This window comes from Scleropages formosus, chromosome 19 (genome assembly GCF_900964775.1).
Source record: "Scleropages formosus chromosome 19, fSclFor1.1, whole genome shotgun sequence".
NCBI classification, from domain to species: Eukaryota; Metazoa; Chordata; class Actinopteri; order Osteoglossiformes; family Osteoglossidae; genus Scleropages; species Scleropages formosus.
In genome coordinates, this window is record NC_041824.1 from 14,557,830 (window position 1) to 14,573,559 (window position 15,730).

The following is a 15,730-nucleotide window of genomic DNA, read 5'->3' on the forward strand; positions in this document are numbered from 1 at the left end:
CATGTCTGAGGTATGGTCACACATGAGTTCTTGCCATTGCTCGGACCAGCGGCCTTAATGGTTCTTGAGCCATTAATTCATTAATTGGCTGAACAGTTTGGACACTGAATTATCCAATGGACCAACAAGAGACCAGTTCATTCCCCGACACCACCAGTCTCCAGCCTCGGTCGTAATCTCGCCAAAGAGGAGATTGAATTACTGCAGTCATGTACATATCCTTGTGCAAGTAATCAGAGTGAAGCAAGAATGCCGTTGTCCATTGTGCCGGCAGAGTCGCTATAGGGGCACAGTGGACGCGATACCTCTTCTTTGCTGCCATAGGGTCAGCTGTGGGCTCTGTCTTGGGTCTTGTACTCGGCTCTCGTACTCTCTTCTAAGGTGTCCTGTAGCAGAACGGGGATATAAAGATCAAATTCTTAAGGGTGAGATGAAAGTCAATAACATTTACTTTCAGAAGTCTGCTTGTGTGCGGAGAAAAAAAATCAATTCTCAGCAAAGTTCTGGCCCTCTATAAAATTCAGACAGGCTAGTCATGGGGTGGGGGTGTGGTGGCACAGTGGCGCAGTGGGTTGGATTGGGTCTTGCTCTCTGGTGGGTCTGGGGTTCAAGTCCTGCTTGGGGTGCCTAGCGATGGACCGGTGTCCCGTCCTGGGTGTGTCCCCTCCAGCCTTACACCCTGTGTTGCGGGGTTAGGCTCCGGCTCCCCGCGACCCTGTATGGGACAAGCGGTTCAGACAATGTGTGTGAATGTAGTCATGGGGTTCATCTTGTGGATTTGCAAACTGAAGGTTGCTGCTTCATATATATGGACAGGTCAGGGGTGTTGCAGATTAGTGAATGAATGAAATGGATTCCGCTGATCAGAGCTCATGATCCCAAAGAGCTACTGGTTGAAAACGAAATAAAGTGTAAACTTGTGAGATGCTTTGCAAAAACAGTCCCTCAGAACTGCTGAATCCTTCTCAGCATTCCTGAATTGTCTCAAAACTCTTCTCTTTTGGACCCTATTTCCCTCCTGGCCAACCGAAACCTTCATATATTCCCTCACCATGCACAGATTTTTATTTAGATATAGTTTTAATATAACTTCGTATTCATATGTCATTTCAGTGAATAGCTTCTTTAGTATGTGCACCGTGACAAGGGCTGCATGAAACAGCCATGCTTTAGAAATCATATTTGTATGTTAGCCCACTGTCGTTCGGTGACGTGCACGTTTGTTCACTCTGAAGTGTACATTGCTTTGGAGCATCTGCCAGATGGATAAATGTAAAGTTAAAGGTTTCCATTAACAGTACGAAATAGAGGGGCAGCTGGTAGAACACGGATAACAAACAATCACTAACTCCTGGGTTTACAGTCCGGGTCCCAGGACAGGATTCGCCAACACACACTTGAGCGAGGTGCATTACCTAAAATTGCTGCAGTAAAATTCCCAGCTGTAAGTTTTCAGTTGCCATGGATACAGCACTGGCACATAATGCATTAGTTCTTACATACTGAGGTGCCCTGGCCAACGACAGGCCTCCAAGGATGGACGTTATGATTTATGCACCGGCGACACAGGAGCACAGCTCCAAAAGTCCAGCTCCGACTGTTTCAGCTCTCAGCTTGGGCAAACTTTCCCTCCTACCTCCCTAGAAACGTTGTTGTTTGCTAAGTGTTTACTTGGGGCAAAGGCTGACATGTGCAATTTGTTTTTAATGTTCCCCATTATTGTTTTTCGTACAGTTTGATTATTTTCATATTGCTGTTTTGCATCCTGATGTGGTGTTTCCTGCCATTGTCTATGGCAGTCTGCCTCCGGCCTCTTTGGACATGGGCCCTCCTCCTTTCAGCCTCCCCCCCCACCCCGCCCCACACACACACACACACACACACACACACACACACACACCACAAACCCCGCCTCCCAGTAACCTCCTCCCGCCCCCTTCGTCTTTCACTACTTTTTTTCTCTCTTTCTTTTCCTCTGTTTGCTGGTTCAGGCTCTCGGGCTGCGCCGACACAAGTTGCCGAGCTGCGATAGCGGGAGGATCAGCGATCTGGGACACAGTGCGTGCGCACCGGTGTGTGTGAGAGAATGAGTGCGTCGCCAGCCCAGCGCATTCAGTCTCTTCCTCCCGCTCCCTGACTCGCACCCTGTCCATCTTTATGTCTTTTGCCGCGGATCTGGATGCCTCCCCTGCTCCTGCGCTGAAGAGGAGCTGACAGCGCCGAGCCCCTCCAGGACTGGCATGCTCGGTGCTCAGCGAGAGGCCATCAAGCTCTCCAGCTGGATGTTCTCGCCGGGAGCTGGTAAGACGGGCTGCGTCCCCTCCCCGGTCGTTTGTCTCCTTCTCGTGCCGTGTCGTTGTCGGGCGCCGCTGCCAGGTTGGAGGCAGGATGCCCTCAGCGTGTTTCGCGTTGACAGAGTGAGTTTGCCGAAGCTGCACCGTGAGCCGGAAGCTGCCAGAAGCTCCAGAGGGGAGGCGGGGGAGTGGGGAGGTGGGGGGTCTGGGGGGGGGGTGCAGTCTCCGGCATTTTGGTGTTTTTGTGCTTTGACTCGCAGCGAGCGTTCGGAGGCATTCCCCCAGAGGGGCTCTCTTATGTCCCGCCCATGTTGCCGGCTGTCCACGGTCCTGGAGGTGTTACCCCCCCCCCCACCACCACCACCACCATCAGCGCAGCAAAGCAGGACCCGCGACTGCAGTGCGCTCGGAGGAGAAGCGGGGGTGGAAAAGAGGCGTTAGATGAACATGTTTCTGAAAAGCTTGGGAAGTTTCCTCGCCCCGCCGCGTGTTGACTTTGGAGGTGACTTCTCGGGGCGGACCATGAGAAAATTGGAAACAGACCCACCCACCGAGCCACCCGGCAAATGGGCTGGACCTGGAGCGTCTGCGCAGGCAGCACAAACACCAGCCTCAGGGCATGGAAAGGGTTCGAAAAGATATATGGGATTTCTGCCCCTTCGACCCGGTTCAGCATTATCCCCCCCCAAGGTGCGGAGGGGGTTCAGAACGTGGGGGGGGGGGGGGTTTCATCGCACCTGTCAAGCTAGAACGAAGCAGACAGCTCTCCTGTCCATCTGTGTGTCTGACCAGCGTGTGGACACAATATTGGAGACATTATCAGTTGTCAGGCTGTGTGCTGGGAGGGGACACGCGGGTACATGTGCCGGTCACTCGTGGGGACGCAAAACCGAAGAGGCCCGTTTCTCAGTATTTGGAGGCTCTAAGCAAGCTCTGACTTGCCCCCCCCCCCGGGGATGAATACTCCATGGAATGAAGACCCCCTCATTAATTTTGATTAGCAAAATCTTTCCAGAAAAAAAAGCAATATAAATAAATCAATAACTGGTAAATAAATGACACTAGCAGAATAAATAACTGTAGCAAAAATCCTTTGAACGCTGGAATGAATGGAATAAATAAATAGCGAAAATTTGTTTCATCTTTTGCGGAAATTTTTCTCCGAACCGAGCTTTTTTGCGAAAAGGCAATGGGGAATGTTATTGGGGGGGCATTCCTGGGGGTACCCGTGGTGGCTTTGGAGCCCTAAGCGAAGGACCCTCTCGCCGCACACGAGCCGCACCCGCGCCGGCTATGCTTATACAAGCGACGGAGACGTGTCCCTCATCGCGCGGCCGGTCACTCACATGTCCTGCCCCTCGTGTGCTCACCGTGTGCTCTCAGCCCCTCTTCGAATAGCCCTCTGTTGGCACTAAGGTTTTATAACGACGGCATTTCCCCGTCAAAAGCTCCGAGTTGCGGGTGGCAAATAGGAATTACGGTTGACCTCGGCCTCCCACGGCTAAAGTCACGGCGGAACCCGGCGTGAGCCGTGCACTTTCTCACCGCAAGGCCGGCTGGACGGGCGGATTGATGGATGCACGGCTTTGTGGGCTCACGCTGATTTCTCAATGACCTCATCCTTCTTCTGCCTCTCAAAGGCTCCTTTTTAGCTCCTGCCCTGCTGAGTTACACGGCTCATTTACCCGACGGCGATTCCCTGCAATGGAGATGCGTGCAGTCCGGGGTGTGCCCTGCTCGGCCTTGGGGCCTGCGCTCCCGGGACTGGCTCCGGGCCTCCGTGACGCCGACTTGCACAAGAGGTTAAAGACAACGAGTGTGAGCGGACGAAACTGGCCAGCAGCGCATCTGAAAGCGCACGGGACACGGCGCGTGGGGGAACGGGCGGCTTTTTTCTCCACTGCCGTCCTTCGCTGTTGTTGCGGAAAGGAGCGAAGAACAGAACGCTACGGCCGTACGTCGTGTGGTGCTGGGATTGAGAAGCATCCCATAATCCCCCTGTCCTGACAGCCAGCTGCTTTGTGTTTTTCAGTTCAAGAATTTGCATGTGCATGCGTGTATGTGTGTGTGTGTGTGCGTATGGGGGGGTTGAACATGTGTCTCCATCCTTGAGTCAACAGCATATTCCTTTGTTCCTAAAGCATCTGCAGCATGTACCCTTTAGCAGCTCAGGGATATAAACTCATGCACATCTGGATTTACACACATGCTGATCTGGATTTACACACGTGTACGCTGGGCTTTTTTTTTCTTTCTCTTCCCTGTACTCCACGCCTCCACACTTCACAACATGCTGAGTTTCACCGCTGGCTGCTCCTCTCCGAGGTCCATTCTTCTTCTTCCGTTTGTTTATTTGCACACTGATGCTTAGACAGCGAGCGATGGCTGTATCGGTGGGAGGGTGTCTGACTGCTGCATGGGAGGGAAGAGCCACGCGCCCTGTTTGTCTTTCTCAGCCTCTCTGCTTTTCCACATCTACTCGAGTTCCGTGGCTGAAGCTGATCCCGTGCCCCCCCCCCGACCACCACCTGTAGGGGGGCAGTGTCTCAGTGGGCAGATAGGGCATCAGTCCTTGCTCAGCACCCGCTTCCTCTTTATTTACCTGGTTTACCTTACCTTTTCCCCAAAGCACCCATTACCCAGCCATTTTTACTGGAGAAATTCATGGTAAATACCTTGCACAAGGGTACTACAGCAGGCAGCGGCAGTCGAACCTGAGACCTTCCTATAGCGCAAGTTCACTTTTATGACTCTTCTACCCCTGCGTACGTCTCTTAGCTTCTCCAGCGGGGGGCAGAACGGTTTTGGAGGCGGACACCGCGAGGACATCGCTGCTGTCCTTCAGTCCTTTTGAATGCGGCCTTAACTGAAGAGCTGAGGGTTTTACTTCGGTTTCCCTGCGGAGGCCGGACATCGTCGACCGTCGCATTTCGTTCCGTGCTTTTACAGACGGCCCAAATCCGCAGAGGGACAGAGAGCCGTGCAACATCTGTAGTCGACAGGACCATTTCAGTTCGGTCCACCTGATGTTTTAGATGTTGTTTCTGTCACATGAGCGTAAGTTCGCTGTTGTTCGTCACGGCTGACTGCTCCCGTTCGTACCGCGGTAGAAGAGTTGTACACAGGGTGCGTTCCGTGGTCCGGCGCTCTTCGTGTCCACCGATGTCAAACACCCCAGAGCGCAGGCTGTTGTTGCACCGCTAGGTAGCGCAGTGCTCGGAGCTGGAGCCTTTGGACTCAGAAGACCCAGGTTTGAATCCCACCTCTTGCTGTAACCACCCCTTACAGTAACGAGGAGTGCAGCAGGAACTAATGCGCTAAACGCTGCGCTGGTGTGTAAATGGGTAAAACAGCGTAAGCAGCTTTGGAGACGAGTTAGATGACTTGAGGAGCGTAAACGGGACTGGTGCAGCGCCTCTAGTCTTTAAAGCTTTTTAGTCTCATAAGCTTTGTGGTTCCTGCTGTGTGCTGCGGTTCGAGACAAGGGCGGTTTACCTGGAGCTCCCTGTCCACACAGATAGCAGTGGACCGGCGAGTCCACTGACAAACCCTGGTTCCGTCCCACCGTCCAGGTTAGTCAGCAGCACATGCGATCGTGGGACCCCAGAGGAGGGGGTTCTGCTGCCGGTGGGGGGGGGGCTGCTCTGAGAGCGACCCCCTCTCGACCGCATTCCAGGGACGGCGGGGCTTGACCCCAGCGGGACGGCTACCGTGTGCTCTCCGCCGCAGGGCCGAGGGGGTTAAGAGGCCACGTGGAGCTGGGCGCAGGGCTCCTGGAGAGGATATCCTGTTAGGATGACTGGCGGATCGTGTCCCACTTGTCCCGCTATGGGCTGAACTGGAAAGGTTTGGCGGGGGGGCGGGCAGGGAGCAGACATCCAAACTATTCCCCGCCCAAAAATACTCATTTTCCTTTCTATACTTTATACTACACAACCCACACACACACATTTTCTGAACCGCTTGTCCCATACGGGGTCACGGGGAACCGGAGCCTAACCCGGCAACTCAGGGCGTAAGGGACACACCCAGGACTGGACGCCAGTCCGTCGCAAGGCACCCCAAGCGGGACTCGAACCCCAGAGCCACTGGAGAGCAGGACCTGGTCCAACCCACCGCACCCCCTGATCTACACAACCCAAATTCTTTTCTTTTTAAATTTTTTAAATGAAGATATAGAGCACAGGCTAATTACACTGACATTATTACATTAATTACATTCAAGGCAGGGAAATGCACTGTATTGTTACACTCTATACCCAGCGTTGCCTTTACAAAATACAGTATATGGAAGACCAGACTGTTTCTACACTAGAAAAATGACCGTTTGAGCTGTATGTTAATTCAGTCATATTTTGGAATGTCGGGACACTTTTTGGAATCACTCACACAGTCCTACATGGTAACACCTGTGAAATATTGCGACCTCTCGTCCATGTTTTCGGTATGCGGCGCTATCTGAAATTTCTTGTTTCTTTCTTCATGTGGCTGCGACCCAATGCTGTTTAAAGAAAAGCAAAAAAGTTATTTAAAGAAATAAATTGCTCAACGCAAGTAGTGCTGGACACTAAACTGAAGGGTCATTACCTTCCGGGAATTTGACGAAACCTTGTAAAACATTATTAATCACAGCGAGCGTGTTTTCCGAAGAGCAAATGTTTTGTGAAGAGAGACGACTGAGGAAACCAGGATTAGTGCTTTTAATGCGCTTTTATTCACGCGCAGCCGAGCGTGCACACGTACGCACCCTTAGACACACAAGCGCAGGTACGACACGAAAGGTAATATGAAACACACTGGCAGTGGGCGACCAAATATTCAGTAGACACACACAAATGCACCCCAGCAACTAAACCACGAGGAAGACAAAATAGAGAATTAACACAATACACACACATTGTCCGAACCGCTCGTCCCATGCGGGGTCGGGGAGCCTACCAGGCAACACAGGGCGTAAGGCCGGAGGGGGAGGGGACACACCCAGGACGGGATGCCAGTCCATCACAAGGCACCCCAAGCGGGACTTGAACCTCAGACCCACAGGAGAGCAGGACCCAGCCAAGCCCACTGCGCCACCACACCCCCCGCAATCTGCAGCATGATTACTAAAATGTAATTAAAGCAACACCTATGTGCTGCATGGTAAGGGATGATGGGAAAGGTCCCATCCGCGTTGTTGCTGCAGTATCAAGTGCGATGGAACAAATAACACAGGTGACCTGTGAGGCCACACGTGTTGCACGGACAGCTGAACGTGAAAGTGAGGCAGTTTTAGTGATGAAGCCCGAAACAGCGCAGTGGGAGTGATGCTCATTGAGAACGTGGTTTTGTCCGCCCTTTCCCTGGCAAACATGGTAAAGGACCGCTCTGCAGGCGAGCCACAGAAAGACGCCCTCTAGCGGCGACTCGGGATTCCTGCATAAACTGGACACTGCAAACGCACATGGCTGTGACTGTCCTGTGTGTGTGACAGGTGTGTGTGTGTGTGTGTATGTGTGCGCATGATACCATCCAGGTGCTGTGAGCTGAAAGTCTTGCAAACACTTTGTAAAGGCTCATTCCATAACCCATATTCTTTTTCGCTCTTTAAAGGGTAAATCAAGTGGGGGGCACAGTGGCACAGCAAGTAGCGCTGCTGTCTTACAGCGCCCAGGTGGTGCAAAAGGATGTGGGTTTGATCCCCCTCAGTCTGTGTGGAATTTGGATGTTCTTCTGGTGTGTGCTCTGGTTTCCTCCCAAAGACATGCTGTTTCGATTCCCCCATAGTGTGTTAGCAACACAGAAGGAGTGTGTTCCACTGATGTATGGATGAGTGACCCAGTGTAAATAGTGTATCTAGCAGTGTAAGTCTAAATAAATTTGTCTTTTTTGCTGAAGCCAATCATGGTAAGACTAACTGTAAAGGCAGTTCTCGGTGGGGATTTTAGTCACCTAACCGAGTGAAATAAAGGAAAGTCCGACAGCCCACAGCCAGCGCAGACTGGTACAAAACACCGACATGAAAATGACTGATGTTTCACACACTGCACATACTGTATACTGTACTCCCAACGCAAAATCCAACAAAATGTGACTTGCAGTCTTCTGTTCAAGGAAGATGCAGGAAATTATGCACTAATGCAATCCACTGGTGAACAGAACAGGTGTAACGTCATCCTGCATGGTTATTACCATATTGTACCACGCAGGTGGGGGGGCGCGGTGGCGCGGTGGGTTGGACCGGGTCCTGCTCTCCGGTGGGTCTGGGGTTCGAGTCCCGCTCGGGGTGCCTTGCGACGGACTGGCGTCCCGTCCTGGGTGTCTCCCCTCCCCCTCCGACCTTACGCCCTGTGTTGCCGGGTTGGGCTCCGGCTCCCCGCGACTCCGTATGGGACAAGCGGTTCAGAAAATGTGTGTGTGTACCACGCAGGTACCTGGAAAACACACAGCAGCTCTCGGGGTGTCGGTAAAACCCCCGTGTCACAGTTATGCTTCATAAATCCCACTGAAATCTCCATGTTTAAATGTGTTGCTATTGAATGCAAATGGTTTGCTGGAAATAGCTGTTTTCTTGCAGACACTTCGGGGGTGAGGTCCCGCCTGTCAGGGGTGTCGGGTCGCTTGCAGGTGTCTGTGTTCTATGAAAAATGACGTGCTGGTGTTCGCTGTCCTGTCCCGGCACCTTCGGGGCACAGAGAGGACAGGGAAGGAGCCGACCGGCGCTGCACCGGTAGTTCCTCGGGCACAGTGTCCGAAACAGGAGACCCCAGTAGGCGTTTCGTTCTGGACCCTAACGTGAGCGCAGCAGTAGTTCCTGTGGTGACACACACAGGTCTAGCATCAGTTTGTGAAAAACACCTTTAAGAAATATTATTTTTAAAAAGCAGTGAAATTAGATAATCTGACTTTATTAGAAGAAATACAAAGTAATTGGTAAAAAATTGTTGTTCACATAACACAAATACAGCGCTGCTTGAAAGTATGTGAACCCTATAAGGATGGTAATTACACACACTGTCTGAACCGCTTGTCCCATATGAGGTCACGGCGAGCCAGAGCCTAACCTGGCAACATAGGGCCTAAGGCTAGGGGGGGAGGGGACACACCCAGGACAAGATGCCAGTCTGCCGCAAGGCACCCCAAGCAGGACTTGACCCCCAGACCCACCGGAGAGCAGGACCCGGTTCATGCTACTGTGCCACCGCACCCCCCTCTAGGGTGGTGATTATTCTTGCATAAAATATTAAACATGAAATCTAAATGTTGAATCGTAAACTAAACTTGAATGAATGAATAAATGATTTATATACGTTACTCCACTTACCTACTTTGTTTAACCAATGCAACTTGGGGTTCGCTCATTTTTGCACCTGCCTTATATCTGTTTTTCTACTACTTGCCTGATTTCCTCTAAAGCAACATATTGAATTTATTTATTTAGCTGATGCTTTTCTCCAAAGCAACTTGCATTGTAAAGTTACAATTATTTATCCATTTATAGAGCTGGGAATTCTTTTTTTTTTTTTTAACTGGAGCAATCTAGGGTAAGTACCTGACTCAAGTGGACAGCAGCTGGTGTTGGGGATGGAACCTGCGACCTTTGGATAAAAAGGCAGTTGTTCTCACCACTATGTTCCCAGCCATCCCTACTGGTCATTATTCACCTATTATGTCAGATGAGAAACACTGATTCTCATCAAATAACCTTTCATGGTAAAACTAAGGGACACAAGGGCTCCACATACTTTCAACCAGCACTTTTTGTTTACAGAATTTATGCTTTTTCACATTTTTGATGCACATATACAAGGTGTCATAATGGTATTGGTTAAACCCTTGCAACTAGGTTCTTGGTTTGAGCCCCAATTCTTGCAGTAAGGCCCTTGATCAAGATTCTCACGCTGAACTGACACACTAACTCCTCTCTCACTCACACGCACAGTCTGAAGCCACTTGTCCCAAGTGGGGTCGTGGTGAACTGGAGCGTAACCCAGCAAAGCAGGGTGCGGGGACACACCCAGGACGGGGTGCCAGTCTGTTGCAAGGCACGCCAAGCGGAACTCGAACCCCCGACCCACCAGAGAGGGGGGACCTGGTCAAGCCTGCTGCGCCACCGCTCCCCCCCAGTAACTACTCGGTTGTATAAATGTGTAAATAATTATGAGTAGGGTAGGGTAGTGTAGTGTAGCTAACATTTGCAAGAAACTTTGTACACAGGCCTCAATTAAATAATAAAGTTTCATAATTTGGAATGTTGGGTGGTGACCCTACAATTTGCTTTTGAACCCCTCCTATTGCTTGCTATTATATTACATTTTCAGCACAGGACTAATCTACATATGGCAACGCACATTTTGGCCCCAACTGTCATCGATCAACATCATCTTCCTAAATTGTGAAAAAACTGGGTGTGCCCCACTTTTCACTTAATGACTCTAGGAAACCCCCCAGACGGCTGGGCCAGTGTGGTATTTGTGGTGGGAATTGTCCAGAGTTCTGATGAGAAATCCTCTTCTCTTTCTCACTTGCTCCCCTGCCATCTCCAACCAGTTCCCAGAATCTGCTTTCTGAAGCTTCTAATGAAGTGTGTTGCTGGGCCCAAGAGCAGAGGCTGGGTTCTTGTATCCGCTGTGCCGTCTGCTTCTTCGCTACCGCTTTGTGTCCTTCACCCATAAAGTCTGACTGAAATCAGTAATGAATCAGAAAAACAGTAATTTTACTGCACAGCAATATTCAGTACTCTTCACGGTATCGTGGTTAGAGCTGTCACTTCCGCTTAAAGCTGAACTGTTCGAATCCCACCTTCTTCTCCCAGCTGTTTAAATTGACTGTAAATCACTGCAGGTAACTTAAGCATTGTAAATTGCTTATGAGACAAGTATCAGCTAAATAAATAAATGTAAATTTGGATAGAGAAACGACCTGCTTTTAAATGGGCCGCTAGTGAGTTTTATTAATTTATTTGACACTTTTCTCAAAAGCAATGCACAATTGGAAGCTGCTTAAAATAATGTATACAGCTCATACTGAGCGGGAGCGCGGTGGCGCGACGAGTTTGACTGGGTCCTACTCTTTGGTGGGTCTGGGGTTCAAGTCCTGCTTGGGGTGCTTTGTGAGGGACTGGTGTCTTGTCCTGGGTGTGTCCCTTGCGCCCTGGGTTAGGCTCCAGTTCACCGCGACCCTGCTTGGGACAAGCAGTTTCAGCCTGTGTGTGTGTGAACTCATACTGGAAGAGTTCAAGGCAGATACCTTGGTCGGGAGTATGAGTGTGGTATGTGGGATTCAAGCCTTCAATCTCAAGGCCAAATGATGCTGCACGAACCACTTTACCACCTGCTGCCCAAGACTATAAGCAGAAGATGATGGCGTGAAGTCTCTCCGCATTGTCCATCATTCATAAGATGTAGCAGAATGAACTATAAGGTACTGTACATGTATCATGCAAAGAAAAGTGTGGTCATTATAATAGCATCATCTGCAGGTTGGTGCTGAGACTAGAAACACAAGTGAATTACAAATCATTTCTGCATTTTTTGTGTCCTTCCCCACTTGTGACAAATCCTTTATCAGTGTCTACTAAATATTTGCTTAATTTAAACAAAAAAAAAAAACACAAGGCAAACTTGCCATCGCTCCTCCGTGCCACATTTTCAATCCCGTGCCTCATGCATCACGTTCCATATACCGGCTAAACGAACCCATCCTGCAGAAGAGCTCACGCAGTATAGGAGGAGCCAGGTGACAGTGGCAATAAACGCTGGACGGAACCACTGCGGCACCGACGTCACGTGTCCTGCGCACATGTGTGTGCGTTCACCGAAAAAAACGGCTTCGTCGGAACTCTCTCCTTGAAAATTATAAGATGTTTTGAGTGTGGCTGCCTTCAGCGGTTTCTCGGCCGCAGTGTGGGTGTTGTCGAAGCGAAGGGTTTCACAGATTATGCTGTTGAATTACACGGGGGCGACCACGCCCCCCCCCCCCCCTTCCCCGCAATCCCTCGGGCTCTCCGTTCCCCTGCATGCGCTGTGGTTAGTCAGGGGTGGGTGTCGCGAGCAGCGCTTCGCTCGCAGGCCATCCTGCCTGGGGCCACTACTGATAAGAGCCCCAGTGTGTTCTCTGTTGTTTTGACTCAGTGGAAACGACGAGCGTCGAGGGTTGTGAGGGGTTTCGGGGAAGCGCCTTACTCAGTATTGCCGCCGCGTCTGTCCGCAGGGCCGACTCCGTGGTATTTCCCAGGGCGGAACTGCGCTCTTGTTTCTCACACATTTCCCGGGGTAATGAAACATCTCATGAGACATCTGTCCATGACTCTCCCCATAACCCCCCCCCCCCCCGGACCGAGGTATGGTTTGATGAAGCATAAATTCCAGACCTTCTCGATTTGAATTCGGCTCGCGGACGCAGCGAATACCTTCGCAGGCAAAAATTCGCACAGCTTTTTGTTCCATCCGTAACACAACGTGACAAAAGCAGCATGTTGCGCGGCGGCTGGGGCTGCTGTCTTGCGCTAGAAGGACCGAGGCTTCAATCCCACCTCCTGCTGCGGTGCCCTTGAGCGTGGTACTTACCCTGCTTTGACACATTACAGATTACCCAGCTATAAAAGGTTAAGTCAGTGAAAGTAGCTTAATATAGAAACCCAACATTATAAGTCATTTTGGAGAAATGTGTCAGCTAAATAAAAAAAAATTTAAAAAAAACTGATTTCACCTCTCTAGTAGCAGTTCTAAGTGAATCAATATTCTTCCAATGAATAATCTGTAAAGTTCCAAGACAGAAGGTATAAAAAATGAACACATGCAGCTTGCGCACTGCTGTTATTCGTTTCCTTGTACGAAGCTTAACAAATAGCTCAATAGCCGATTAATAACGTCGCGTAATGACAATATCGATCGATATCGTTCCAATAAAAGCCGTATTAGCGAAGCGAAACAAACGCCTGTGTTTTCCAACGGGCGAATTTCTGAACGTTAGCCCCGTGACACGGAAGTCAGGGTTACCCAAGTGAGCAGTCTTATTTAAGGCAACCTCGCCACGGGAAGAGATATCAGGGCTTGAAATGAAAAATGCTCTTATTCCCATGACCTTATGTACTGGCCGCCTTCGTCGTGCTCCACGGCGCGTCCTGACGGGGCTCGAGCGCAACGCGCAAAGCCGTTTTCGGCTCTTCGGCCTCGATAAGTGCCGATAAGCGCGAGGACCGGCGGGTTTGCGGAGTTCGGCCGTCGTCTCCCGAACGGGTCGCGACTGCAGGCCTTCGTAGACGACAGGCAGACAGAAAGAGAGATGTAGAGATCACCGTGCCGGTACTCCTACGGTGCAGGCTATTAATAGCCTGTCTTTCCCTTACATCCTCCCACATTTCTGGGCTTGTTGTTGTTGAAAGTGGTGGGCGATGATCTTGTTTTCATGAATATCTTTCAAAGCACACGGAGGTGCCCTCTTCGACGGGCCGCTGGAATTTCCCTGCGTTCGCGCGTGTGGACCGGGTGGCTCGCGGTGCCCGAGGGGTTCGAGGCGTTGCGTTTGACCCGGATGCTCACCGGGCAGCACGGAGTCTGGGACAACCTTGTGCCGTTCAACAACGGAACCCAAATATAGCCCGAATAGGCCCAGGGTGGCAGTTAATGTCAGGGGAAAGAATGTATCACAACAAACCAAAGACATTAACGTTTATTCGCTTGGGTGACACTTTTGTCCGAAAGTGACTCACGGTGTTAAACCGCTTACAGATATTTGCCCGTTTGCACAGCTGGGTAATTGTTACGTGTCACTTCTGGTTAAGTGCTTCATTCAAGGGTGCTACAGCAGCGGGTGGGGTTCAAACCCAGGTCCTTCAAGTCCGAAGTGTCCACAAGTCCGTCTCTGTCCGCTGCGTCACCTTCAGCCACCCGTGTTAAAAGAAAATCGGAAATGACCCTTTCGAAAACTTGTTAAACATCTTTTTAAGTGTTATTTTCCAAACTTGAATTGTTGAGCCAGAACTATAAAAGACACACACACACTGACTGAGACCGCTTGTCCTAAGCGGGGTCGCAGCAAACCGGAGCCTAACCCAGCGACAGGGCACAAGGCTGGAGGGGGTGGGGACACACCCAGGACAGGACGCCAGTCCATTGCAAGGCACCCCAAGCAGGACTCGAGCCCCAAACCCACCGGAGAGCAGGACCCGGTCAAACCTGCTGCGCCACTGTGCCCCCTGTATAAAAGATACACTGTCTGAATCACTTGTCCCATATGGGGTCGCGGGGAACCGGAGCCTACGTGGCAACACAGGGCATAAGGCTGGAGGGGGAGGGGGTACACCCAGGACGGGACGCCAGTCTGTCTCAAGGCACCCCAAGCGGGATTCGAACCCCAGACCCACCAGAAAGCAGGACCTGGTCCAACCCACTGCGCCACTGCGCCACTGCACCCCCCTGTATAAAAGATAGTGATGGAATATTTATATTTAAGTAAAATAAAAGTAGGGTTCCTGCAGATGCAGAGTTTCGCACCCATGGCCTGTTTCTATGAGCGCCGTGCGACCGTTGAAGCCCATGAGGTCAGAGGGCTTCTAGCCGAGGCTCAGACAGAGAGCGCTAGCTAGGAGCATCTTTTTTTCCTGTTTTGGAACACTTCTCGAGCCGTTGGCGAGGGCCACAGAAACAGCGTGTTCGAACGCAGAGTTTCCAGCCCTACGAGCCCAGCGACACCCGCCCACTGCGCTGGGGAGCAGGCCGGAAAGCACCGCGGTGGCCTGCGAGAACGTTTACGGCGCAAATTAAACACACTGCAGCCGCATGATGATCCAGCTGCAGTTGGACACGCTCTCGAACACGCACCGCTCCTAAATAAAACACATGGTCACACTGATGTATGGATGAGTGAGCCAAGGTAAGTAGTGTATCCAGCAGTGTAAGTCACCGCGGTGAATAAGGTGTGCGGGCTGGTAACACTACATAGAGTTCACGGGAAGTCGCTTTTGAGAAAAACATCTGCAAAATAAGTAAATGCACGTGTTCAGTTTGGACACGTAAGGTCCTGCACTTGTTGGCTATGATGTTTTTTTACTCGAGCGGTCCTCGGACCCCTGCGCGGTCGCATTTGCGATTAGTTTGCGCGACAGAGTCCGAGCGCGATCCGGAAGCGCCCTGGGTCGGACGCAACGAGCGCAGACACGCAGATGACCTTTGGGAGCGGTGACGCATCTTCGGCTATCTGTCACCGCGCGTCGCGGGACGCCCACGTCCAGTGGCCGGCTGTGTTAGTTGACGTCAGCGAGGGGACACACGGCACGCCCCGCCACGCCACGGAGAGGCTGACCAAAACTGGAGGGTTGTCGCATCCTGTGGCCAGTCACCTTAACGTGGAGAGGGTGCGCAACTTACGCCACGCTCGTCTCCAAAGCGTCTTACCCTGAGCCGGAGTATCGGCATTTGCACCTTCGACCGAATTACGGAGCGCTTCATGCGGCC

The 15,730-nt window shown here is 51.2% G+C and overlaps 1 protein-coding gene across 1 annotated transcript in view; it reads left to right on the plus strand.

Annotated features, from left to right (window-relative positions):
- Positions 1-1,983: 1,983 nt before the first annotated feature.
- hdac7a (histone deacetylase 7a) overlaps positions 1,984-15,730 on the plus strand; it is a 69,506-nt gene continuing 55,759 nt past the window's right edge. The window contains exon 1 of the mRNA XM_018760538.2: positions 1,984-2,301. Coding sequence (XP_018616054.1) covers positions 2,241-2,301 — 61 coding nt within the window. The 5' untranslated portion in view covers positions 1,984-2,240. The remainder of the gene's footprint in view (positions 2,302-15,730) is intronic.